Source organism: Agaricus bisporus (assembly GCF_000300575.1).
Source record: "Agaricus bisporus var. bisporus H97 unplaced genomic scaffold AGABI2scaffold_10, whole genome shotgun sequence".
In the NCBI taxonomy this organism is placed as follows: domain Eukaryota; kingdom Fungi; phylum Basidiomycota; class Agaricomycetes; order Agaricales; family Agaricaceae; genus Agaricus; species Agaricus bisporus.
The window spans coordinates 811,012-837,356 of record NW_006267345.1 but is presented as its reverse complement, the minus strand read 5'-3'; the positions used below and the strand labels follow the sequence as shown (position 1 = coordinate 837,356).

General features: G+C 45.8%; 9 protein-coding genes across 9 annotated transcripts; 2 read left to right on the top strand and 7 right to left on the bottom strand.

Annotated features, from left to right (window-relative positions):
• Positions 1-284: 284 nt before the first annotated feature.
• AGABI2DRAFT_121236 (hypothetical protein) lies at positions 285-2,935 on the bottom strand (the record flags this gene model as incomplete). Its single annotated transcript, XM_006455243.1, has 12 exons — positions 285-323; positions 380-427; positions 487-510; positions 567-1,095; positions 1,151-1,390; positions 1,472-1,574; positions 1,649-1,762; positions 1,813-2,086; positions 2,141-2,341; positions 2,394-2,626; positions 2,675-2,766; positions 2,826-2,935. The coding sequence occupies 12 exons, from the start codon at positions 2,933-2,935 to the stop codon at positions 285-287; spliced, it is 2,007 nt and encodes a 668-aa protein (XP_006455306.1).
• Positions 2,936-3,410: 475 nt separating this feature from the next.
• On the top strand, positions 3,411-8,165 carry AGABI2DRAFT_121235 (hypothetical protein; the record flags this gene model as incomplete). The annotated part of the gene is made up of 7 exons (XM_006455242.1): positions 3,411-3,953; positions 4,006-4,044; positions 4,097-5,091; positions 5,162-5,231; positions 5,291-7,684; positions 7,737-8,060; positions 8,115-8,165. The coding sequence occupies 7 exons, from the start codon at positions 3,411-3,413 to the stop codon at positions 8,163-8,165; spliced, it is 4,416 nt and encodes a 1,471-aa protein (XP_006455305.1).
• Positions 8,166-8,447: 282 nt separating this feature from the next.
• AGABI2DRAFT_138528 (hypothetical protein) lies at positions 8,448-11,360 on the bottom strand. Its single transcript, XM_006455241.1, has 5 exons — positions 11,221-11,360; positions 10,664-11,158; positions 10,466-10,600; positions 8,535-8,764; positions 8,448-8,506 (listed from the first exon to the last, which is right to left on the bottom strand). Exons 1-4 carry the CDS (start codon positions 11,324-11,326, stop codon positions 8,583-8,585), a joined length of 918 nt encoding a protein of 305 aa, XP_006455304.1. The 5' UTR covers positions 11,327-11,360; the 3' UTR covers positions 8,448-8,506; positions 8,535-8,582.
• Positions 11,361-12,089: 729 nt separating this feature from the next.
• Positions 12,090-12,787, top strand: AGABI2DRAFT_209733 (hypothetical protein; the record flags this gene model as incomplete). Its single annotated transcript, XM_006455240.1, has 2 exons — positions 12,090-12,437; positions 12,556-12,787. Exons 1-2 carry the CDS (start codon positions 12,121-12,123, stop codon positions 12,785-12,787), a joined length of 549 nt encoding a protein of 182 aa, XP_006455303.1. The 5' UTR covers positions 12,090-12,120.
• Positions 12,788-13,592: 805 nt separating this feature from the next.
• Positions 13,593-17,076, bottom strand: AGABI2DRAFT_180435 (hypothetical protein; the record flags this gene model as incomplete). Its single annotated transcript, XM_006455239.1, has 2 exons — positions 13,593-16,831; positions 16,885-17,076. Coding segments are annotated over 2 exons (1,517 nt in total), but the record flags the coding sequence as incomplete, so codon positions are not given.
• A 448-nt stretch (positions 17,077-17,524) lies between these two features.
• Positions 17,525-18,680, bottom strand: AGABI2DRAFT_145494 (hypothetical protein; the record flags this gene model as incomplete). The annotated part of the gene is made up of 7 exons (XM_006455238.1): positions 17,525-17,707; positions 17,771-17,821; positions 17,846-17,993; positions 18,047-18,192; positions 18,243-18,389; positions 18,442-18,506; positions 18,557-18,680. 7 exons carry the CDS (start codon positions 18,678-18,680, stop codon positions 17,525-17,527), a joined length of 864 nt encoding a protein of 287 aa, XP_006455301.1.
• A 228-nt stretch (positions 18,681-18,908) lies between these two features.
• Positions 18,909-21,571, bottom strand: AGABI2DRAFT_121229 (hypothetical protein; the record flags this gene model as incomplete). Its single annotated transcript, XM_006455237.1, has 21 exons — positions 18,909-19,080; positions 19,139-19,204; positions 19,265-19,351; positions 19,409-19,671; positions 19,728-19,768; positions 19,818-20,043; positions 20,096-20,114; positions 20,162-20,211; positions 20,264-20,300; positions 20,351-20,374; positions 20,425-20,496; positions 20,555-20,638; positions 20,694-20,724; positions 20,782-20,805; positions 20,851-20,908; positions 20,959-20,998; positions 21,047-21,059; positions 21,115-21,126; positions 21,193-21,200; positions 21,249-21,301; positions 21,365-21,571. The coding sequence occupies 21 exons, from the start codon at positions 21,569-21,571 to the stop codon at positions 18,909-18,911; spliced, it is 1,587 nt and encodes a 528-aa protein (XP_006455300.1).
• Positions 21,572-22,134: 563 nt separating this feature from the next.
• AGABI2DRAFT_121228 (hypothetical protein) lies at positions 22,135-24,787 on the bottom strand (the record flags this gene model as incomplete). Its single annotated transcript, XM_006455236.1, has 20 exons — positions 22,135-22,306; positions 22,363-22,428; positions 22,489-22,575; positions 22,635-22,897; positions 22,954-22,994; positions 23,043-23,268; positions 23,321-23,339; positions 23,387-23,436; positions 23,489-23,525; positions 23,576-23,599; positions 23,652-23,723; positions 23,782-23,865; positions 23,923-24,022; positions 24,068-24,125; positions 24,176-24,215; positions 24,264-24,276; positions 24,332-24,343; positions 24,410-24,417; positions 24,468-24,520; positions 24,581-24,787. 20 exons carry the CDS (start codon positions 24,785-24,787, stop codon positions 22,135-22,137), a joined length of 1,632 nt encoding a protein of 543 aa, XP_006455299.1.
• A 314-nt stretch (positions 24,788-25,101) lies between these two features.
• AGABI2DRAFT_121227 (hypothetical protein) lies at positions 25,102-26,239 on the bottom strand (the record flags this gene model as incomplete). Its single annotated transcript, XM_006455235.1, has 2 exons — positions 25,102-26,012; positions 26,062-26,239. The coding sequence occupies 2 exons, from the start codon at positions 26,237-26,239 to the stop codon at positions 25,102-25,104; spliced, it is 1,089 nt and encodes a 362-aa protein (XP_006455298.1).
• Positions 26,240-26,345: the final 106 nt, after the last annotated feature.

Genomic DNA, 26,345 nt, shown 5'->3' with positions numbered 1-26,345 from the left:
TTCCAGGCCCGTGATAGAGGTTATAATAACGGTTTATATGTTCAAAGGGAACGCTTATATTTCACTCTCCTTTTTTCCTTATCGATATTTTTTTCGGTTTCTCGGTTTCCTTTCAATTTATCGACCTGTACTTGTTGTACATGATGAAACTTTACGTACGTACGCATGAACTGCAGTATTTATTCCAATGTTGATGGTATGCGCCATCTGCTACATTTCAGGCTGATCATTCCCGTTTTCATGCATGTTCCCAATGATGTCCATCAACCTTTAATTGTGTCTCTTCAATGGTTACCGTACGCCTTGATCAAAATGTCAGATGCCTGTGGGAGACGAACAAATAAGTAGACAATTCATCCGACAGCCGGTTGAAACAAACCATTTCACCGATGGCAAACGCCGTTGAGACCGTATGTGTCGAGACTTCCTATAAGGTAAAAGACGGATGAGGGTGATTTAGTATACTATACTTGAGAAGTGACGTACGAAAGGAAGAATGGATAGATCAGCCTTTTTATAAAAAAAGTCAGTGACGATAGGGGTATCATAGTCAAATGAAAGCGGACCACTCTTAAGCCGTCAACGCCATAAACTCTTAGCTGTTCATCTACTACGCCACCATCTTCCTTCGACATCATCGCAGCCGTACCTATAGGATGATGGACCGTCCTCACTACATTCTTAATATGTGAATTGAGTATCTCTTCTAGACGCGATTTTGATTCATGATCTTCTTGTCCTTCTTCGATGGATTTAAAAAGTTTATCAAGATCGATTGTGGATAACTCGGAAGGTGAAGCGTATCCCCTAATGGCGCTTTTCAAAGGTTCGGTTTGTGTGAGTCGGAGAATGCATTCGACTCCTTTCATGAGAAGTGTGTAATCTGTGGGATGTGAGATGAGTCTTGGGTTGATTTTGGGTTCAAAGGCGTTGTTGGGAGGGAAAGTCTCGTTTGAATCGGGTATTGCAGTATGATGATGAACGGTGCCACGGGAGAATGGATGCATGAGAGTTGCAGTAAGAGTGAGGTGACGCTTCTTGCTTCCGGTTTGTGAAACTTTATTTGGTCCGACGAAACCAGCGGCGCATACAATCCTGATGTACGGATTGATCATGAATTGGGGTTTAGGAGAGAGTATTATTTACTTACTCGATCTGAGCTTGACGAGGGTCTTTGAGCCATTTCATCTGCAGTTGACATTGTTTTTCATAACCTTGTCGAAGTTCTTCCGAGAAGTTTGAAGTCTCGACGTATTTCTCGGTTTCGGTTTGAATTTTGTCGAGGATGATATTAGACGGTGTTTTTGTGATATCGGAAATGTGATGAAGAGGGAGGAATGTCAAGGAAAATGAAAGGCCACCTGCGAGGATGCCTTCTTGTTTCTCGGTACTACGGATTATGGTGAATAAGAAGGGGATCAATATTCGGAAACGGAAAAACGAAATGACGGTGGGTCACCGTGTAACGTACAAGAGTTTCTGATGTTTTTCAAATTCCTCAGGATCCAAAAGAAGTTCCAGTGTGGGGTATTTGGGATCTACTTCAAAGATCATAGGAACGGCGGGATGATCCTCTTGAAAAAAAAAATTCCGGCGAGGGTGGGCAAATCAATGGACAATAGAGAGGGAGAGCGTGAAAGATACTCACGGAAATTGCTTCCGACCCCTGGAAGTTCGGCGATACAATTGATTCCATTTTGCTGCAAGATTCTCGGATCACCGATTCCGGAGTGTTCGAGGATATCGGGTGTTTTGAGTGATCCTGTGGCAATGCACTTATTTGTCAAACACTCAATCTGAACGTGGACTTACCTGCAGAAAGAATGACTTCGCGTCGGACATTTTGAATTTGGAAGTTATTGTCGTGGCCCGAGACGCGAAATTCAACACCGACAGCTCTAGGTTTTCTGATAGAGTCGGAACGATCAAAGAGGACTCGTGTGACGGATGCGTCTATCAGGACCAGGAGATTGGTGCAGGACTTGAGAATTGGCTCCAGATAACCCGAAACTGAGGAAGATCTAATGCCTGATTTTGGATCCGCACAGATGAGAGGTCTTGCATAACCGATATTATTTCCATTCGTCTATCGATGTTTGTGAGTGGTCATCAAGATATTAGAGCGAGTAAATGGATATACAGGGTTCGGGTTTGGCGGGATACCGATGTTGTCCATCGTTTGGAAAGTTAACTCGTGCAAACTTAGAGTTTCTTCCCCTGCTTCAGAGCTGGTGGGTGGCCATACTGGTGGGAGTGTTAATTTTATCTGCTCATGTGGTTCGTGAACATGAGACGAGTCGCTTCCCAACCATTCATTTCCCTTTTCTTGGAAATGTTCGCTCTTCATTGCTGTTAATCTGTGTATTATTAATGGTGGGTCGAAGTTGTCCTACCTTCATATGCTTTATAAGTTCATCCCAGTTCCAGCCGTGATTGTTAAAGGTGGTTTCTAGGGCATCGTATTCGCCTTTCGAAGGTCGCGTATAGCCAAGGTAATTTATGAGACTGGATCCTCCAAGGCCTTTCCCTCGAGGTAAAACCAGCGTGCGGTTATTTGCGTTTACTTGAGGTTCCGTTTTCAAGGCCCAGTCATATAAAGGGTTATTCAGCGAACGACCAAATAAACCTGCGGAGAGTTAGTACTGAAAGTGGGGATGTGATCTCGTATACGAACCAGGTGTATCAATGACCGGTACACTGCCTGAGCCATGATATGTACCAGCCTCGATGACTCCAACAGTGACGTGACTGAGGTTTTGTGCCAATCTGATTTCCGTTTCATGATGTTAATCAGTGGCAGCCATCCACATAATTGATATAATTACCGGTGTGCAATGATTAAACCGGCTGTACCCCCACCAATTATCAAATAATCGAAAGGGTCGTTCTTGCTGTTTGCCCTTTCCAAGAATGCGTTGAGGTCGACAATGGGCATGATTTAACTTACCCCGCAAACAAAGACAAATATGCGGTGATAACTCGGTTTGCCCTGCATTCACTGCCATCAAACCCGCCATCTGGTCGCCACGCTCAGAAGATTCCCAAATATTCGCTTATGGCAATGCTTGTCCGTGTGTTACAAGATCCTATTCTTTAAATGTTTTGTATCACACAGCCTGATGCTTGTTCACACAGGGTTTTGTGTTTCCACAAGTGACGCGTTTTGTTCCGAAAACAACTAGGCGCCCAAGGCTGTAGGATAAAGTTAGCGCTGCGGTGCTGTGTGATGGAGAGATGAACATGATGCAGGTGATACATCGCCAAATATGCGAAATGATGTCAAGTAGGCGTTGCCATCCAAGGCAGCTATATTCCTCTCTCCCAGGTTTCCCGAAGTCCGTTCCCGGGTTGTGTCCATTCTGAGCCTCTGTCGACGTGCATACTTGCTGGTGCCTGATAAACATCTTCCGATGCCGTCCCTCTCATTCATCAGGCCAAAGGCACCCAAGTGGAAGTCGATTGTTTCCAACAGGACGCCATTTCCTTCCAGTCGATTCGATAATCTTAATACGAGTTCTCCCCATCCCTATGCCTCGCCAGACATCCTCGACATAAACGACAGAACCTCCTCCTTAGGGCCTACACCGACGCCACCATCCAAGTCTCCCTCCCCACGTCACCCAACACCTTCGCCACCTTCGCCGCCTCCAGCCGCATCTTCCACATCCCTCGCGCCTCCTACTCGTCCGGTTCAAATCGACATCGACCTTTCTTCCGAACCCTTCGACTCGGACTGGTTTCAGACTCGCTTCATTGATTGCCCGACATCTCCACGAGAAAAAGGCAAGGGAACGGTCAATAATAGGATACCAGGTGGCAGGAACAGCACCGTTGGATTTGCAGATATACAGCGTGCTGCTATCAACAAAGCCCCGGCTGCTGTTGATGAGGAGGATGACATTGACATAACTACGTCCGAAGATGATGTGTTGGATGATTTGAAAGCTATGGATGTGGGTGTTCACATACGTGTCCGATTAAAAATGACGCTTACTATGCCAGCAGGCGTCGACGATTCTCGGTATATCACCCCCATCAAACAAGGTATGGATGCATCTATCATCTAATTGCCGGCGGTTGAACGAGGATATACTAGATGGTAGAGCCACCTTCGTCCTCGCCCATGAAGCGAAACCCTCTTGCTCCCATCAAAGTACCCAATTATCATATGCATGGTTCCCAAGTCCAGCTCATTCGTTCCGGAGAGGCCAAATCCCGCCCTCTTTCCGAGGTCTCATCCATCGAGTCATCCGCTGTTTCTGGACAAACCATCGCCCGCGCGCTTTTGGGAAACAGCTTCATTTTGTCAAGTGATTCACGGTCATCGAGATATAGAAGCGGTTTCGGAGGTCTCGCCCGTGCGGACTCAGCCACATTGCCTCGTGGAGACCATCCATCAATGAATCCACCATATTGGAAAGATCAGCCTATGAGCGGATTGAGTGACAATTTTGCTGTTGGTTCCGATGCACCGCCCATTCCGGCGAATGCTGACAAGGTTTACGTGCCACCTCGGGCACCACGGGCTTCTAGCCTTGAGCTGAAGAAGAATCATAATTTGAGAAGGCACTCCAGTACGAGTAGCCTGGTTTCATCGAAGGATGGATCTGGCGATTCAAAGTCGCGGCCAAGCAGCTTTAGCGACTTCTCTCGCGAGGTGGAGAGAGTGGATACACAGGCATTGCGACGAATATCACGTATATCTGAAGCACCTTCGACCCCATCTACCAACGCTATAAACACGGAGAGTACTCCTCCGATACCTTCATCAGAACAATTACCCGTTGAATCTTCTGCTCCTCAAGCAGAAATTTCCACCACTTTGCCCCCAGAATCATCCAGTCACTCACAACCCTTTCCACGGAATGACAATCCTCCTGCTGTATCGACCACGTCGAACAACGACCCCAACGAATTGGATGTGGAAGAGTACTACGCGTCCGAGATGCAAAGGACTTTCGCTCCCGTATTTTCTCCTATCACTGAGGAATCCAGCTCCCAATTGTCGTCGCCAGACAGTCGACGCTTATCTCAGCGAAGAACTTCAACTACTCGGGCGATATCTCCGCTGTCGGGAACTCTCAATGGCAAGTCCGCGTCTGCGTCATCTCTTACATAATAGATCTTGATAGGTTTGGCATCTAGGGAGAATGGACCTCAGTTCCGTGCGCAGGCCATCAGACGGTGCTGTTATCGCCCGAAACTCAAGCTCACATCGACGATCTATTCAAGTAAGTACAACGACATGATACCATTGATATTGAGAGTATTCTATTAAAACTATTCATAGGCATCTTCTGATCCGAATTCGCCCCTGCCGCCAACGAGCCTAGACAACAATGTTAGTGGTGGCATATCGGGACGTCGGGTATCACAGTCACCACCAGCGGGCCGTGTAGTAGGGGGACGATTACGGGCAGGTAGCTCACCAGGCCCGATCAAAATCACTCGCGATTCAAAAGATTACAATATCTACAAGATTGTCACCCCGTTCCCGGGGGATTCATCTGAGATGGCTTTGACTGAAGACAGTGGTCTTGAAGCACAACAAATGCAGCAGACGTTTCCGGAGACGCCTAATGTGCTCAGTCCAAATTGGTCTTCTGGAATATATTCGCCTGGGATGGTTCAAGGAGTAATAGAGGGACAACAAGCATCGCATTTATCGCAGACGCCGATGCATGTTTCTTTCACATCTCACACAAGCGGGCCGCACGCAGGTTCTGATCAAGAAATGTTAGGGAGAGCGACATCAATGGTCCAGGCGGGGCACTCACGGCAGTCGAGTATAGTTAGAAGGATGCTGCCGCAGCCCGGAGTGCCTGTCGCTACAAATGATCGCGACGTTACAGCAGAAGAAGGGGTTGTGCAAATAGTTCAAGCTCCTTCCTCGAGGCCTACGGAAACATCACCGGTCAGCAGCGTTTCTATGTATTCAGTATCCAATGAAGAGTCTCGACCTTCTCATGACGAGCCAAATACTGGTCTTGCTGTTATTGAAGCCGCAATAGCTTCTCCTTGGTCTAGAACCTCGTCGCCAACACTTGGTCATCCTATTCCGGACAACACATCACATTCTCCACCTCTCACAGCAACGTTGGCCAGAAGCCACTCTCCCTTGTCTAATAATGCTGGATCAGCACATGAATTTTCGGCTTCTGTGAATACCCAAACCAACTCTCTTCATCCTAATCCATGGACTTCTACTATACCATCATCTCACAATCATTATGTACAAGCATCGCCTCCTGTCGTAATTACTCCTCCAGCAGGAGAGCGTACTCCCATTCCTTCTTTCCCTTACCTTGGACGCTCCCTACGACGCATCTCAGAAACTAGTCAGAACTTTGATTCACCACCTCCATATGATACCATTGATCACAATCGCCCCCCTTCGGTTACTCCAAGTCTTAGCAACTCAAACGATGAACAACAATACATTGGTGATAGCAGCTCACAACTCACGCCTCCGGCTGCTTTCGATTCAAGTAATGAGAGCCCATCGTTGGGTAGGAAGGCCTCAATCAGAGATAGAGATCGAAGAGTGCGTCAGAGGCCGGGAGGGCCCAGACGACCTGTGTCGAACCTTCCTGGTCCAGGAAAAAATAGAAATGCTTCGTCTTCACCAGGTGCAGGTTCATCGTCGAACGCGGCTACGACTTCAACGCGAAACCTTTCCGCGACACCTTTACTTGAGCCGAAAGCTCTTCCTAATGACTCTTTGGATCCTGGACCCTCTTCGAGTGAAGCGATGAGCAACAATACCATCCCCCGTTCTCCCGTAACCCCCAACTTTGACGTCCCTCCAATGCCCTATCGTGGGTTGACAATAGACCAGGCCAAGTGGACGTTTACTTCTTCGCAATTGCAGGCTGTTGTTTCGCGAGCGATCAAACAATCTGCAGAGGCATCAAATATCAGACTGTTGCGACTGGATACGTTGGACAATGAGATTCCTCAAGACTTGCAAAGACTGGAAATGCAGAAATCGGAGATAAAGAACAAATATCAATCTTTGACGCGTACTAGCAAGTTGTTATTCTCGAAACTCGACCATCAAATTGCGAGCGACAGTGTTAGTTCGCAGAGGACGGTAGAGGAGTTAAAAGACACGGTGCAGCAATTGAACGTGTTAACTGAGCAATTGCATGTGCTTGATCAGCAACATGCTCAGATTGAGAAGTTGGTGGAGGTTCATTCTGCGAGTGCGTTGTCGATGGCGTTGAGGAAGCTCAATGCGAGTTTTCTAGAGCAGTTGGCACAAACGCAGGAGTTGCAGAGACAGGTGGGGGATATGGAAGAGGAAATTTGGTCGCTTAAAGAATTGAAGACTGGTAAACCCACGGCGAATAATCTACCTCAAGTTTTACCTCTACAAGCATCGTCGTCTCAACAAACGGCTTATCAAAACCACATAAATGACTTACATTCTAGCCCGGAGTCGGAGAAAAAGAGAGCGACTGCGTCGACTATGAGTAGGAAATCGAGTGTCAGGTATTCTAGGTCGAATAGGATGTCCGGACGCCTTAGTTTTCGGTCATCGTGGAGTAGCTTCGGGACCCGTGGAAGTATGTTTGGAGGAGCTCCGGGAACGAGTTCTGGTTTTAGTATTCCTCCTGTACCTCCACTACCAAGAAGGCGTCCTACGGCTATTTCCACTGAATTCCCGACGCGAAGGACAACGGTGTGTATCAATCTGCGCAACTCGTATTGTCGTAACTAAAACATGAAAGCAGATGGTCTCAACAGATGATGGGACACCTGGTACAGAGGTGCGGGCAATGATACATGCTCAAGAAGAGCTATATCAGTCACTTGGGATGTCTCTTGGAGGTGATAACCGCGTCAAGAGATCACATTCTATCATCGGGCTACCGGGCAGTCCTGAATATCAATCTTACCCTTCAGCCACTGGTGCTCATATTCTCTCACCAAGGGTTCCAGTGACGAGGATGTCGAGATTGGAGAGGGAGTTATCACCTTCATCAGATAGAGTGTCAAGTCGCCCTCTGTCGTATCCAGCTTCACTATTGGACGCGTATAATCATCTGGATGCTGACGTGAGTTCTACATGACTTTGGTGAATTCTGATTCTGATTATGGTGGTTGTGTAGCGTAATGCCATGCTTGCTACGTTGGAGATGATGTCGCAAGATGACTCTTAATTTATCAGATAATATGCTCTTTTTGCGTTTCGTGCATTGAATACTAATTTATTAATGCATGTTTTTGTTTACTTCTATTCTTGTTGTACTCTTTGATATTTTCGATACCATGTTGTCATTATATGCTTTCAGTTGCTTCAAGGAGAGTATGATACACGCCGCTCCCAATCTTTTGACTACTTGACACTAAGTGACAGACAACTCGTCGGTAAAATTTCCTATCAAATGAAAAAAGAAAAAGAGAAGGAGGGATAAAGGTACGGGGACCGGAATAAAGCTGACTGAAGACGGAGTGCTGAACATTCAAGTGTGTTACAAGCTAGGATTGCAGAACAAAAATTGTAGAGTGAGATGTAGTATATCCCCCCCGGACCAAAAAAATCCGTAAGAAGGATACCAGGCTACAAAAACCAGATTTCATAGGGCTTGTTGACCTTGGGTTTTACGTCCAAACATAGCAGTAATTCCCGCGCTAGCGAGTAATTTTCCGATTGCACTTCCTGTTGCAGTCATCCCGAGTCGTTGCAGGATGGCAAACCAGCTACCTGGCGCGACAGCGCCACCCCAGAACGTTCGTTGTGCACAAGCAGCTATAGAACCTGGGAATGACTGGAGTAAGAGTATAGTCAGGTTACAACGAGAAACAAATCACCTTTGATTGGGCCCAGTGGACCAAAGCCGAATGAACGAAGTATGGGCCCCAGTAAAGGTAGGTTTGGGAGGAGAGACATCGACACAACAAAGATAATGATATTGAGAAGGAAAGGGTACTTGTCAATGATTTTGCCTACCGCGACACAGTGACATATTAAAATAAGGTGATGAAATATAAACGATCGAAGAGCTCACCAGCAAGGAGGAGGACGGGTGTAATCGTCGAGGAAAAGCCATTGAATTGACTTCCTGCAATTTCTCGAGGGACACCTACACGAGTCAAAACGAGAATATAAGCTATCCCAACTTTTTCCATGATTCGAGAGACGAGTCGTGCACGATCCCTTGGTGCCCTTGACCGTTGATCACGGTCATCAGACAAGGGATCGTCCACTTCGTCCTTCGAATCTTTGTAAATCTTTTCTACTTCTCGGGAAAGTAACGTTGATATCTCTGTAATCGTGATGCCCTTCCCGGCTATCGCTTCTTGTATTTCATTGTGAGTCTTACGGGCCTGACTAATGGCTTTGCTGATGGAATCCTTGAACTCATCGACAACGGGCGCAACGTCGGCGTGGATTTTGGTTATTTGACCCAGAAGTTGTTCAGCTATCTGAGGGCCTTTTTTCTCTACCTCTTGCCAGACCTTCTTGAGATGAGTTTCAGGGTTAAGGACATTCAAGTTGGGGATAGAACCTGTGTAAAAGATCAGCATTTACTGAAATTGTTCCCAGTGCGCGTTGGTTGATATCACTTACTGAGTAAACTGTCAATATGAGGAGGGAAAATAGAAGGATCCGCCCCGACACCCATAAATGTGGCACATAGGACATTAGATATTATGAACACATACAAGAATTTCATGTTTCTGAATTTGAGAGTCGAACTTTGAGTCGGGTAAGTATGAAACAACGAAACAACGTTCAAGTTGATTGCAGCTTAAAATTTTCGTCTCATAAGAATTGTTTGGACATTGTTTGTCCACCTCGCACGAGGCGGGGTGTAGCACGAAAATAAATGCGCTGCACATAAATAATATAAATGCAAGTACATAAACATAAATTGACACCCACACCTCCTCATCAGCGATCAAAATGTGGTCGCCGAGACCGGCATCACCCTATTTGAGGCCATGCCGAACGCCAATTTACGCTAACCTACGCTGCCGGTGTAGTTTGCGCCATTTTCACCTGGCCGGTGACGGAAAACTCAATGGCAAGTTTCTATCAAATGAAAAAAAAGAAAAAGAGAGGGAGGAAAATAGGTATGGGAACCGGGATAACACTGATTGAAGACGGAGTGCTGAACGTTCAAATAAATAAGCCGTAATACTTATTACAAGCTAGGATTGCAGTATAAGGGTGGAACCAAAAAAAATTCGAAGAAAGGATACTAAGCTACTAAAACCAGTTTTCATAGGTCTTGTTGACCTTGGGTTCCACGACCAAACATTGCAGTAATCCCGCACTAGCGAGTAAATTTCCAATTGCACTTCCTGTTGCAGTCATCCCGAGTCGTTGCAGAATGGCAAACCAGCTACCTGACGCGACAGCGCCACCCCAGAACATCCGTTGTGCCCATGCGGCAATAGAACCTGCGAACGATCCATGTAAGAAGGTGGGGAGGCTGCAACGGAAATAAATCACCTTTGATTGGACCCAAAGGACCAAAGCCGAATAAAATAAGTATGGGCCGCAATATGGATAAGTGTGGGAGGAGTAACATCGACATAACAAAGATCATGATATCGAGAAGGAAAGGATACTTGTCAACGATTTTGCCTATAGCGATATGATAGAATATTAACTTAAGGATTACAAGAAACAAAAGACCGAAGAGCTCACCAGAAATGAGGATGACCGGCGTAATCGTGGAGGAAAAGTCATTGAATTGAGTTTCTGCAACTTCCCTAGGGACGCCTACACCAGTCAAGACGACAGCATATGCTATACCAACTTTTTCCATGATTTGAGAGACGAGTTGTGCACGATCCCTTGGTGCCCTTGACCGTTGGTCACGGTCATCAGACAAGGGATCGTCCACTTCGTCCTTCAAATCTTTGTAAATCTTTTCTACTTCTCGGGAAAGTAATGTTGATATCTCCGTAATCGTGACACCCTTCCCGGCTATCGCTTCTTGTATTTCATCGTGAGTCTTACGGGCCTGACTAATGGCCTTGCTGATGGAATCCTTAAACTCATTGACAATGGGCGTAACGTCGGCGTGTGCTTGGGTTATTTGACCCAGAAGTTGGTCGGCTATCTGAGGGCCTTTTCTCTCTACCTCTTGCCAGACCTTCTTGATATGAGCTTCGGGGTTAAGGACATTGGGGATAGAACCTGTGCAAAAAATCGGTAATTACGAAAATTATTCGCAGTGCGCGTTGGTTGATATCGCTTACCGAGTAGACTGCCAACATGAGGAGGGAAAATGGAAGGACTCGCCCCGACGCCCACAAACGTGGCACATAGGACAGTAGATATTATTGACACATACGCGAACTTCATGTTGGAATTTGGAAGTCGAACTTTGAGTCGGGTACGAAACAACAAAACAACGTTGGTTGCAGGGCTTGCAGCTTAAAAACGTACAAGAAGTTGTTTGGACATTGTTTGTCTGCCCGCACGAGGCGGGGGTGTAGCACGAAAATAGATCAATACAAATGCGATGCACTTAAACAACATAAATGCAAGTACATAAACATAAATTGACGCCCACACTTCCTCATCAGCGCTCGAAAGAACAGTCATTTACTGTAACCAAAAAAGTGTTGTAGTGTGCGTAAGTATTACGCACTGTAAAAAGTCTCGTTGACGTCGGGTGTACAGTTTTTGTCTCAGCGTGAGCCTGAAACATGTAGCATGTATGATAAACATAAGTAATCTCGTTGACTACATCCGATATGAAGACAGGTTGGAGAAGTGGAGTGTAGTTTGGTAACAATTTCTTCTCAATACAAGATTGCAGAACCGGGAGCAGATCAGTGGAACTTCCTTTCGGCGAAAGATTATCCGCAATGGTTTGATACGTAGCCCAGAAATCGGTTTAACCAGGATAAGTACTTTTATATTCAGATAATTCAGGTACCTAAATAAGTGGTAAGTGGTAGATACTCATACAGTCGCAGACTCGCGGCCGGTACAGCAGGAGGTTTGCTCAATTACCTCATTTCCTCATTTCAGTAAACAACCCTGTCAATCACCTAGCTTGCCAAGTGCAGTCAACAATGCAACTTCTTAAGCTCATTATCATTCTTCTCCCTACCTTCTTATCAATATCGCCCATAAACTGCTCTTTATCCATGGGCCTTGCCGACAACGGATCTATTAACAAGCGAGACAGCTCTATTTCCATCGCAAGAACTCAACAGCCCCACATTTCAGGATTTCGGCAACAGGTTTACGGCCGGAACAGCCATCATCTCGACAGCGACTATGCGCAAAAGTGCTATGGAGAGCCTTCGCCGATTATACATGCTTCAGGGGGAAATCGAACGGTATCTTGGGACGAACCACGAATGGAAGACGACGGGGGTAAAAAATGCTGTTCAAGTTTAGCTGAAGTACGACAGGGTATCGATGCCGTGGATGAACAGCTGTTGCTGTTGCTTGCAAAAAGGTCAGTGAATGAATTCAATATAAATAGCCTCCGAAACGAGCACAGCTTTGAAACGTTGATTATCACTTTGTATCGACTAGATGACTGCTACTGACTTGTCGCCTTATTTTTAACTTAGAGCCGCTTATGTGCGTGAAGCTACTCGATTCAAAGCTACTCGCGACACGGTGGATGTCCCCTCAAGAGATAGACAGGTGATAGAGCAAGTTCTTGAAGGCGCTATACGATATCGTCTTCCGCAAGTAATTGCCCAGGGTGTATTTTCAGCCATTATCAACGCCAGCATTACCTTCGAACTTTGTGTCGTAAGCAACCTTGACATTTATCAACCTTTGACAAAACTAATATGAGCTTTGCATGTACATCTTGGACCCGGCGACATTCTTGTCGCACTGGCTTCGACTGCGCGACGCTGCTTCTTGCCAAATTCGTTTGTGTTGTTTCCTCGGACTTTGCGCGGTAGTTCGACTCTTATGACGGCTTGGCCCACTCATACTGAGAACGACTGTGGAGCAAATTCCGAATCGTGTTTCTGGTATTGGATAAGTGTAATGTAGACGCGTTTATTGGAAATGCTATTTACCCATTTGTACTGACGGGATACGTTAGTCGCTAGTGGCGTATTTCCACTGTCTCCCTTGCCTGCCAGGGAGGAAATGGCGTGCTAATCAGCTATATTGTACCATCATCAGGCGTACGAATGTGGCCGCCGGATCAATTATTGGGGTTTGCAATTTTGAGAAACGGAGTATTTTCCCAGGAGCAGGTTGAGATTTGATCGAGGCTTGTGATTAGGCGGCTGCGATTGGACTGTAATCTCCAGTGTTGAGAACTTATTGTCCATTTCTCGAGCCCAATCCGTGTAAGTGTCTCTCCCACATGTACACATGAGACTTCGTGACTCCAGCAAACGTGTGATTCACATGCGTTGATGTAGGGAGAGCCTTGGGCAGAGGTGGCTGGTATAACTCGACACTGGGACGGGTACCGCCCTGCCCGACATGATTGCCTTTAAACGGGATCCGATACGAAACGCTGCCGCCTGGACCCGGGGTTACTCCTGAGATACTTACCACAATCTCTTGGCTGTTCAGCGGTCCCTGTGCCACACCTGCCTAAAACAGTCACCATCTGATTAATGACGGATATATAAACGGCCAGGATAACAAGATAGAAATCGACAGCGCATATGGCAGCTCGAGGTCACGTCGCAACGACGCACATGCTTTGAATTGTCGAACTCGTAGCTTTTCCTTCTAACCTTCCTTGGAACTCCAATCACACTCAAATCAACGTCTACGTGTCAGCGGTCAATTTCCCCCACTGGTTTTAAATACAAGTACCCTCCCACCCATACTTTCATACTCCCTTCTCTTCCCGTCATAGACCTTCTCAGCTTTTGGCCACGTCTTCATCCTCCAAGGTGTCACCAATACAAGTCTATTTCCCCACCGCGCGCTCAGCTCTCAGCGATGGCATCATTCGCTAAAGTGTACAACGCTAAGATTAGGCGCAGCTCGAGCCAAGACTCGCCTCCACTGTCAAATCGCACTGGCCTCAACACCCAGGAAATCCCACCACAGCTATGTCACTTAACTGGCGATGCTCTTGATGTGCCGTTTCCTCCTATCGCACTCGGAGGTTACATCAAATATTATAGAACACATTCTGGACCCGGGGAGCGTCGCAAAACAGTGCGATCACCTTCTCCGAGTCGGAATGTCCGAAATGATCTGCAGGACGACAAAACCAAGCGAAGAGCATCATCAGGCAGTATACTCTTCAGGCCCTTCCTTTCACATGTCCCCAAGCCTTCACCTTCAAACGAAATCCCTCCTACATCCCAGTTATTCGGTACTCGTACCAAGATATCGTCACCAATACCATCATCCTATCCACAGGTCCCCAAGAAAAGATACCTATCCATCATCCCTGAAGCTTCCCGAGAAACGATACGCGTCGACTTAGACGATAGCGCCATATTCACAAGCAAACCACGAAAACCTCGGGTAGTATCTTCCCCTCCCGCCTTATTAACGCCAGACAAATTATCGTCCCTGACCTCCTCGGACCCCAAAATTCCTGTCTTATCCGACCACCCTTCTTCGCCTATCACATCAAGTCCCGTAAGATCGGCAGACATACGAACGGTTTCGCGAACTTCTGCTCTGCGGAGAAGCAGGAGACGACTCTTGAGAACGCCCAGCGTAAAGAATGATTTTGCTCCATATGCAAAAGAGTTGATGAACATGAAGAGTGACTCGGATATACCCAGGCTGCTATCGAGGCAGTATTCTAGTGGAAGTGATGTGACGGACGAGGAAGGCACGATGAGCGCGACAGAGAGTGTGAATACTGCTATGACATCGCTCCTAGACCCATCATCATCACCATCATCACCCTCGTTACCCGTTTCACCAACAAAACACCGAGCAGAAAGTTCTTCTCACAAAGATAACGATATTCTCCGAGCATCTTCCAATACGAGTCCTACCCCACTCGACCGTTCACAATCTCCTCAAATATTCGACTTATTCCATTCCGCCGGAAGTGGTTTATTGGATGACTGGGATCTCCAGAAATTCATGACAATGGCCGCTGGGAACAATGATGCTGGGAAACGAGATAGTTGGGCATCTTTTACGACTGCCAAAAGTTCTCCTGATGTCCTTCCCGCGGTGTACGAAACGGCCGAAAACCCCACTCGAGATATGCTGGGAGATGAAGAATTTGTGATCATCGGCCGAGCGTTGTGACACTTATACGTTGGCGTCTCGTCTCCCATCTAAATTCATTTTTTCTTTATGTTTCGTCTTTTCTTATAACCTCCTTGTACCAGCTATTTTTTTTTGTAGTCTTTCCCTCTCAGCATTTACCCGACATAACCTTATTGATGTAGCAACGAATTTGCATGATGTAATGTTAGCCCCATGTATGTACCCAATTGTATCAAACGGAAAAAGAAAGAGTTAGAAGTGTGCCAAGTGTATGTAAGACGAGTAAACAAGGCGACACTATGCAGGGTATCTAATATTAACTCTTTGTGCCAATGTCCTAAACGTCTGTCCATCATAACTTGGTCTCGGTAGGGTCTGTTGTCGCCTGTCCATTACGCCGAGACGACTCGTCGTTCGGGGTCGCATCCGATGCATCCACAGGTTCTGTCAGAATCTTCTGTATGAGGGGAGCCGTATACTTCCTCGTCGCCTTTGGGTCTGTTTGGTGGTATACCTTCATCTTCACGCCTTCTGGTAGACCTCCATTCTTATTCAACTCTACGTGTTTATGTTTCTCTAGTTTGAGAGATTCGTCCGCTTCCAAACGTGAGAAAATACGTTCCGCGAGCTTATCAACATCAATCGTCTTGCCATCGTTCGTATAAGCTTGATTCTCCTCCTTGAATACAGCAGGGTCAACGAACATCCAAACTTGCTCCCGCCGAGATTTCCCCTTGCCATCATTCTCTTTCTTCTTACTCGACTTGTCTTTGAATGATGTGATACCCCCGTATACATGTAAACCACGACTTTTCATCCAGGAAAGGATCTCCTTTTCCACTTTACCCTCTTTTGCCCAAGTCTTGAGAGGGAGAGGAATGGTAGTCAAACCAACGCGAATGGTAGGACTTCCGGTTAACCAATCAACACGATAGTCATACTGTTTGTAATCTCTTCGCAAGAGATCACGCGTGCCGAAGTGCGAGATGTCCTTTTTCTTGGTGGAGAGTGTGGCCGCAAGGTCTTTGATGGATTTTTCATCGTAGACAGCGTTACCATTAGGCATCGCTCCGGTTTTCAAGCTGGTAAGAAGGCTAGGAGTAATGGTTTGGCCGTAAGTCGAAAGAGGAAGGAGGATTGCGGCAGCATCCCTATCAAGTTGAAGCGCTTTGCCTCCAGGACGTAAACCATCGGTGTCGATAACGATACCGCAAAGTAGTAAAGTTGCGAGTTCTCGAGGTACTTGGACACCTGATGGGTTGTCGGGTTTAGGCAAGATCTTAGTCGTGATATGGGAACAGCAGCTCCCACAAGGAAGAACAATACGAGGGTTGGCAGAGTCCTTATAGAGACCTTCATCTTCTCGGTGATCGACAACTGCGACAACACGAGCATCAGGATTATTAAGGAGGTAACGTTCCTTGATTTTATTGTGGTCCACGAGGGCGAGTCGGTGAGACGGAAATGGGGTACTCGGGCTTTGAAGCTGGGGTATGTCCGAGATGAAGAGAAGTTGATCTTGGGGTTTAGAAAGACCCGCTTGCTTGAGAGCAAAAACATTTTCTGCACGCAAGTCAAGGTCATCACTGTTTCTGGGTATCAGCGGCACAGTTGGTCGCTTGTGAACCTCCGATTCGACCCATGCATAAGCAATAGAGCTCGCCATAGTATCCAAATCTGTGAAAACAAGTTTAATCATTAATTTGCGAGAAAGGAGTTCAGGTACTTGCCACAAGCCTCGTTACCCATCACGACCGTCCATTCCTCGCCTCTGCTGGGAGTCTCCTGGATAGCTTTCAAGTATTCTTGCTTAGAAGCAACAAGAAAATCGGCAAGCGTAGTTGAGGAATCCATAGGTTTTAGAACCTTGTTCTTGCCCAGCTTGAAGGCAACAGACAACCTGCGGAACGCGTCTGACATGAGTGCAGAGTCGAGGGTGTATGAGTTTGCGCTTTGCATTTATGGAGTGATATTCCTGCACGTGATCAGTCAAGTCAATGATATTGCCGTGTTGACACCGCACTCTATTGAAATTCTCCACCCTGAAAGGCGACAGGGAAGAGTCAGGACATGACATCCAGAACAATGAATTCCTTTTTCTCTCAATATGCATGACGACTATCACAATAGCACAAAAAACTCTAAAGGCTCCATTTGTCCCTTCTTTTCACTCTCTCCTTTTCCCCCAGCATCCGAAGCCGTTTCCAGCACTGTGGTAAGAAGCGCACATGTTGGGTTTAGCCTGACATTTGTTTGCCAAGGTTCTGTGCATCTCGTGTCTCGAGGCAGCGGCCGAATAAAACAAGTCATGGGACAGTATGTAGGTAATAATAACAAATGACGAGATCAGTCCGGACCGGAGAGAATTAATTAATTTGATGTCATCCATCGGGACACAACCTCTCGATTGTGGATGCCACGTTCACCACTATAAGCCGTCAACACTCGCTCCGTTGCTAATTGATCTATCAACTTGATGTTTTTAGGCACAGGGGTCTTAGACGGAGACTCGTTGGATGTTCCAGCAGGAGGATGTATCAAACGACGGGCACACTGAGAATAGGATGTATTGAGCCGTTCAAAAAAGGATATGTGTGATTCAGGAGAGCAACTCACGAGCTTGACTCCCCACCACGCTCGGACGCTAAATCCGACAGGGGTTTGATCCTGAGGAGCTGAGATGTCACTGACACTCATGTCAATCACAATAAGGAAGTTCTTGAGTGCCAACTGTATGTCTCCAGCGCTGAACGCAGTCTCGGCAAATTGGAGGAATGTAAACGGATTTTGCGGCGCGAGTAGTAAAGCATGTGAAAGGGCCTGAAGAGCCGAGGTATATCTGGTTTTGGAAGGCGGTAAGAATTAGAATCGAGATATGCGAACATGACTTACTGGCAACATGAAGAATAAATATCAGCCAATTCAAGCCAACCTTCGAGGTCATTGTAAAATGTGTCCAAGAAGAGCCTTAATTCATTGATAGCTTCTTCTATCCTACCCATTTGCCGTAGGACAGATATTTGTCGTTTCCAGAATGACTAGTACCATCGTTCAGAACTGACGATATAGTTAACAATAGAATACTAACTGGATTATGTTGATTCTTTGAAGCTTCCGATTCATAAAATCGCAAAACCGTGTCCAATGATTCTGTCGCCTCCATTATAAGGCCTTGAAGCAAAATAACCCGTGGTGAATCATGACCTATCCGCTCGGAAAGAGCTTTCCATGCTGTCTAGAACACTTCTAGTAAATTACGCGCAGAGAAAATAAATCAAGTGACATACCTTGGCAATATCGAGTCTACCGACATCCAAAGCTGCCATTCCAAGTTGCTCGACCACTGACCACACTGTTTACGAGTTAAAGCTACAGTAGCGGGACTGACGACGAAGTGAGTACCATCGTCGTTCGACTTTGCTTTCTTGACGTCCTTGAGAATAGGAGATGCCTTGTCTATAAATTCTTGAGAGGCTCTGAAGTTTTTGGTTCGAAACGACGCGAGGTCTTCAATGGAAGGAGACATGATCGATGTGTGATCATTATGTAAGCGTATACTCTCAAGTTCGACTCGCGCTAAAAATAGACGTTCCTCGCGAGTCCTCTACAGGCTCTATCACTCAGAAAGCTGAAGCTACACGTATACCTGGTAGAACCTGTGTTCAGCCTGACCGCCGGGTGTAATAAGTTCTTATTTGACAAATACATGTCTTTATTTCACCGAATCGCAGCGTGAGCAAGTCAAGTACAGCTCTCAGGTTAAGAATACATAACGGGGATCATTATCCCAGATTTCAACGCTCTCATCTTCCACTATTTTTTCGTCAGATTGGGCCATCTCCTCCAGTATCTTTTTGTTCCTCTTGTTTAACGCGTTCAACCTAGTACGAGCAGTAAAGGCAGCAAGGATTGAGATGAATAGACAACTAGAAAATACGAGTTGGTTACGGTGGCGAAGATGACGATAATTCCAACGCCACGTACCTAGCGGCTATCGCATGACCTTTGCGAAAATTATCCTCGGAGTCAAAGTAAATTTGAGGTGAGGCACTAGTATAAAAGCCGGACGATCAGAATAAGATTGAAATTGTAGATACTCATCCGACTTACATAGAAACACAATTGGATATCGAGACAATAAACGCCGTTCCAACACCACGTTTAGATGTAGGAGAAAAAGTATTTGTAGCCCAGGACCTAAACAATTGGTTAGCAAAATGACCCTATAAAATTCTCTGACGGAGTGTCACTCACATTACCAAAGGGAAGAGACTAAAGTTTCCTCCAACGACAAGAAACAATGCAAAGTAAGCAGCACCGACACTTTTCTGTACAGATGTTGCAAGGATGATATAACCTGTAAAAGAAATCGCAGCTGAGAACATGATGTGGTATCCCCGGTCTCGAGTACGATCACTATGCCAGGCTTGGATAATGACCATAAACCAGCCTACTGCATAGGGTGCGACTGTAAGCCCTTGTGCATTGATTGAAGAGAATCCAAGATCTCTAATTAGCTGCAAACGGCGTAAGAAATACAAGCTGATACCCGTAATTCGGGAGCGGCGCGTACCGTAGGCAAGAAGTATGAAATCGTTGCAACGCCGACATTAACTTGAAAAATGTCAGATTTTCAGCAAATCTCAAAACTAGGCAAACATACAGCTAGCGTAGGTGGTCATAAAAAGCCAGGCGTTCGGATCCGATATAATAGCTTTGAAACCTTGCCATCCCGTCATCCCACCATGTGACTGGGGTTTATGATCACAGTTCAACCTTGCTTGCGCGATCGCCTTTTCGCGCTGGGTTAAAAAAGAGGCAGCAAAGGGAAAGGCAGGGAGAAAAAAGAGATCACAGGTTCCCATAATCAGTGTAGGAATTGCTTCAATCTAGGACAGTCTTTGAGTTTCAAGCTCGTCCTTAGTGATATGAGGTGCCTACAAGGAAGAGAAATTGCCATCTAAGAAATACATGAGCGTGCGGTTATGTTTATATGCTTGTACTTACCCAGCCAGCGCTGAGGTATGCGCGCGGACCAACCCGAATGCGAGTAGACCCTGTTCACCAATAATGAAGTCAAACAGTAATGAAGTCGAACACATGACGCACACCAATAACTCCTGGAACGGTTCCAGTCATTCCCAAACTAATTTCTTGTCAAAAGTGGCCAATAGAAAACGAAGCTTCTTAACTGACGTGATTCGTAAGGCCATTTCGCTCCTACAAACACCTCAGGACGATAGATTCGAGTAAATATCAAAATTGCGTACCGTGTATACCAGAATGACATATAATAGATCACTCCGGCATAATAGCCTGCTTCTCCGATCCCCATAAGTACACTGTATAGATTAGCACTGTGAGAAACGCGATAGGTGGAAGAATCAAGAGACTCCGCACCGTAGCACCAGGAGTGCTGCATAACCTTTGGCATATGTAAGCGAAAGGGATGAGAGACCCCAAAACGTCAAGGAAAGGAAGAAACTAAATTAAGAACTTGGTTTAGATACGAGGGATATTTCAAAGGTAAAGAACTCACAATCGATTCGCGCCGATATGTCGCTGTAGGACTTTGAAATTGGTTAATTTCTGCGACCTTTATTAACAATTTGGGTAGAAATTCATACCGTTAGCGGGCATCTCGAGTGTGCCTAATGATTATTAGTTACTGTGCGTGTGACTCAGTTGCAACCTACAGTATCCCACGTAGAATATACTTAATGCGATGGTCCATTTCTGATTCGTGGTGATTTCCTGATGACCGCATTAACGAAAACTGAGGTTGCAATGGTCAAGAAACATACATAGTTGTCGTTGAAGGCATCTATGACGTGCGCGTTGCCACTGTAGGAACATGAGAATCTATCTGTGAAGGACTTCGGAAACACGTACACGTTTGTGCGATCTATAATGACATTAGGATTAAGCAAGTTGAAAGAAAAAAGGACTCGGCATCTCACCAAATTGATTGCCTAGTATGTATATTGCATCTGTCAGCTGAAATTCTTAGAAAAGCTAGAAGCTGCATGTTGACATACACAGGTAACTATTGCGCCGTCAATCATTGCCAATACAAGAAATTTAGAAGGCGTACCTAATGATGATGAGCGGTAAAATCCTGTTGTCAATCTTGCGCCGAACGCGTCTCTTGAAGGAGATCAGTTCCCGTTTTCCAAATTAAAGCAATCCTGAGGTAATTTGGAAACAAACCTCCTCTTCAGCAGTATATTGCACAGTCTCAGCATCACGATGTACAGCCTCTGCCCAAGTCGGGTCTAAAGGAGAGAAGAAATGCCCTCGTTGAGGAGGCCCTAATCCACTCTGATGTAATGTTCCATCAGAAGCTTGCTCATCGTGTGCGGCTTTGGACACATCGACTTCTTTAATTTCTGTCGAACTAGTGGACTTGGTTGACATTGTGGGGGTAAGGTAAGAAAGAGAATAAGACCATGTTGAACTTTATACTGGTTCTTGTGGGAAGAGCGTTACGCTCGTGATTATAGTGGATTGAAGTTAGATCAAAGTGGTGTATATGGCACTGGTCAATCTTCTAGCCGTGAGTTTTTTTTGGTCAGGCGGTGAGTCGAAAATAGCATCGAAGGTTGTCGGGCTTCTTTCCTCCAAGGTCATCTGAAAACGCTGAGAAAAGCAACCAATGCAGTACATGAGGCGTTCTAAAAAAGTTTTAAACATCGAAGGCGACGTCCTAATTCGGTGATAGCCGTTGGATAGGTGAGATGGGGCAGCCATATCGTTTCACTAGAGGACCATGATTCCTCTTGACTGCTCGTCCAAGAGTACGAGTTTAGCACCGACGAATAAACGTGTCCCTCGTCCGTTGTTCTTGAACTTCCAGGCATCGAGAACGGTACGTAAACCCAAACAGTGGTGTATACCTCTAACATCTTTAGTAAGTTCTAATACAAACGACATGTGTTTATTTCATCGGACCGCAGCGTGAGCAAGTGGAGTACAGACCGTCAAGTTAAGAATACATAACGGGGATCATTATCCCAAATTTCAACGCTCTCATCTTCCACTCTTTTTTCATCAGATTGGGCCATCTCCTGCAGTATTATTTTGTTCCTCTTGTTTAACGCGTTCAACCGAGTACGAGCAGTAAATGCAGCAAGGAGTGAGAGAAATAGACAACTAGAAAATACGGGTTGGTTATGGTGACGAAGGACGGCGATCGTAACGCCACATACCCAGCGGCTATCGCATGACCTTTACGAAAATTATCCTCGGAGTCAAAGTAAACTTGAGGTGAGGCGCTGGTACAAAAGGCAGATGGTCAGAGTAACATTCAAACTATAAATACTCATCTGACTTACATAGATATACAATTGGATATCGAGACGATAAACGCCGTTCCAACACCACGTTTAGACGTAGGAGAAAAGGTGTTTGTAGCCCAACTCCTACATAGATTAATAAGCAAAATGACCCTAAAAACACACTATGACGGAGTGTCACTCACATTACCAAAGGAAAGAGACTAAAGTTTCCTCCAACGACAAGAAACAATGCAAAGTAAGCAGCACCGACACTTTTCTGTACAGAGGTTGCAAGGATGATATAACCGATACAAGACAGCGCGGCTGAGAACATGATGTGGTATCCCCGGTCTCGAGTACGATCGCTATGCCAGGATTGGATAAAGACCATAAACCAGCCTACCACATAGGGTGCGACCGTAAGCCCTTGTGCATTGATTGAAGAGAATCCAAGGTCTCTAATTAGCTACGGACAGCATTAGAAATACAACCTAGCACCCATAGTTCAGGAGAGGCGCGTACCGTAGGCAAGAAGTATGAAATCGTCGCAACGCCAACATTAACTTGAAAAATGTCAGATTTTCAACGAATTTCAAAGGAGAAACACATACAGCTAGCGTAGATGGTCATGAAAAGCCAGGCGTTTGGATCCGATATAACAGCTTTGAACCCTTGCCATCCCGTCATCCCACCATGCGACTGGGGTTTATGATCGCAATTCAACCTAGCCTGGGCAATCGCCTTTTCGCGCTGGGTTAAAAAAGAGGCAGTGAAGGGAAAGGCAGGGAGAAAAAGGAGATCACAAGTTCCCATAATTAGCGTAGGAATCGCTTCAATCTGGGACAGTCTTTGAGTTTAAAGCTTGCCCTTAGTGATATAAAATGCCTACAAGGAAAAGGAATTGCCATCTGAGAATTACATGAGCGTCTGACTATGTTTATAGGCTAGTACTTACCCAGCCAGCACTGACGTATGTGCGCGCACCAAGCCGAATGCGAGTAGGCCCTGTTCACCAATAATGAGATCGAACGGTGATAATTCCGAACAAACGACGCACACCAAGAGCTCCTGGAACGGTTCCAGTCATTCCCAAACTAATTACTTGTCAAAATTGGTTACCAGAAGACGAGGGTTCTTAACTGACGTGATTCGTAAGGCCATTTCGCTCCTACAAACACCTCAGAACGATAGATTCGAGTAAATGTCAAATTCTTGCGCACCGTGTATACCAGAACGACATGTAATAGATCACTCCAGCGTAGTAGCCTGCTTCTCCGATCCCCATAAGTACGCTGTATAGATTATCATTTTGAGAAATGCGATACTTGAAAGAACCGAGAGATTCCGCACCGCAACACCAAGAGCGCTGCATAACCTTTGGCGTATGTAAAAGAAAGGGATGAGAGACCCCAAAACGTTAAGGAAATGAAGAAGCTGAGATAAGGAGGTGATTTAGATATATAGGAGCATTCATAGATATAAAAACCTCACAATCTATTTGCTCCAATATGTCGCTGCAGGACTGTGGGGTTGGTCAGTTTACGTGGCTTTACCAAGAAATTTATACCATTAGCAGGCATCTCGAGTGTGCCTAATGATCATTAATCATTGTATGCGTGACTGAATTGCAACCTACAGTATCCCACGTAGAAAATACTTAATGCGAGGGTCCATTTCTGATTCGTGGTGATTTCCTGATGACTGAATCAACGAAGATTGAAGTTATAATTGTCAAGAAACATACATAATTGTCGTTGAAAGCATCTATGACGTGCGCGTTGCCACTGTAGGAACATGAGAATCTATCTGTGAAGGGTTTCGGAAACACGTACACATTTGTGCGATCTACGATGCCATTAGGATCAAGCACTTTGAAAGAAACAAGGACTCGGCATCTCACCAAATTGATTAACTAGTATGTATGTTGCGTTTGTCAGTTAAAATTCCTAGAGATGCCAGAAGCTTCGTATTGACATACACAGGAAACTATTGCGCCGTCAATGTTTGCCACCACAAAAATAATTTAGAACGCGTACCTAATGATGACAAGTGGTAAAACCCTGTTGTCAATCTTGCGCCGAACGCGTCTCTTGAAGGAGCTCAGTTCCCATTTTCCAAAGCAAAGCGATCAAGCGGTTTGGAAACGAACCTCCTCTTCTGGAGTATATTGCACAGTCTCAGCATCACGATGTACCGCCTCTGCCCATGTCGGGTCTAAAGGAGAGAAGAAATGCCTTCGTTGAGGAGGCCCTAATCCACTCTGATGTAATGTTCCATCGGAAGCTTGCTGATCGTGTGGGGTTTTGGACACATCAACCTCTTTAATTTCTGTCGAACTAGTGGACTTGGTTGACATTATGGCGGCAAGGTAAGAGGGAAACGTAAGACCACGTTGAACTTTATGCTGGCTCCTGTGGGAAGAGCGTTAAGCTCGTGATCAAAGTGGATCAAAGTGGTGTGTACGGGACCGGTCAATGCTCTAGCCATGGGTACATTATTTTGGTCAGGTGGTGAGTCGAGAATAGTATCGGAGATTGTCAGCCTTCTTTCCACCAAGGTCATCTGAGAAACGCTGACGCATTCTATTGAAAACTTTGAACATCGAAATCGACGTCCTAATTCGGTAATAGCTGTTGGATAGATGAGATAAAGGGCAGCCATGTCGTTTCACTAGAGGACCATGATTCCTCTTGACTGTTCGTCCAAGAGAACGAGTTTAGCACCGACAAGTAAACGTGTCCCTCGTCCGTTGTTCTTGAACTTCCAGGCATCGAGAACGGTTCGTAAACCCAAACACTTGGGTCCATCATGGTATACTCTAATATGGTCCACGTCGGAAATAGATAAGGATGACGTAGCAGGGTATGGATTACTCATATGCGTTTGTATATGTGAGTCAGTAAGAAGAGTCCTCGATCGTGTCGACTCGGTAGTTCCTTGCGACGCTAGCTGAAACGATAAGGCGAGAGGCCCAAGTTTGCCAGCAGTGCGGAGGTCAAGTAGGAACGCCCATAACTGCAAAACAGCTTCGGCGGTCCATGCGATTTCATTAGCCTCGGGGCTCGGGCTTGCAGGATCTCCTGGAGTTTGGTCCAATAACATCGCCGAGGTGGATTCGGGCCATGGTAACCTGCCATAGATTGGTATTATCCAAGTACAGCGGTCCCACTCTAGGAAGGCAGGGAAAGATAAATATGGCGAGATAAATTTTGGGTTCGTTTTCTTGAATGGCCGGAACTCTGTTTGTTTACTGGAGACGCGATTAGGGGACGGGAAAAAATGGGGCTGATTCGATTTAGCACATTTGCAGGGACGTAAGAAAGACCAGTTGACCTGTGGTATCAGTCGATACAAAGACTCGCGGTTCAATTTCCTCTTCTTCGCAGGAACATTTTCGGGCAGAGGAGACCTAGGCCTCGATATCGAGATTTTGGTTGCGCTGAAAAACTCTGTACTCGAGAATTCTGTGAGTTCCGCAACGCGAAAAATCTCGATCCCTTCGGCAGGTGTTCCCCAATCCTTGAGCAAGCTTGTTCTTGATCCTTTTATCTTGGGAGGTCGTGATGCATACTCAAATCTTACTAGCAGCCATTGAGCGACAATCAAATAATATTAATCATTATCACAAACCAGTCTTTTTATGTTTCTTCCGGAGCCATTGAGGCTGGGGGGGATGCCATTCTGAGGCTTTGCCTTTCACTTGAAGTAACAAACTTTGCCCTTGTGCAAGGAGTGAAGATTGAGAAGTAGAAGATGCATTAGAATTGTGCGAAAAATGGTGAATGGTACAACCAAATTCGTCTAGCATGCTCAGTGAAGGTCAAACGATTCCAGAGCCAGGGGACTCCTCGTGATCATGTGACCGTCACACAGCCACTTCTGGATGGCCGTGGTGCATACTTACCTTCTACCTC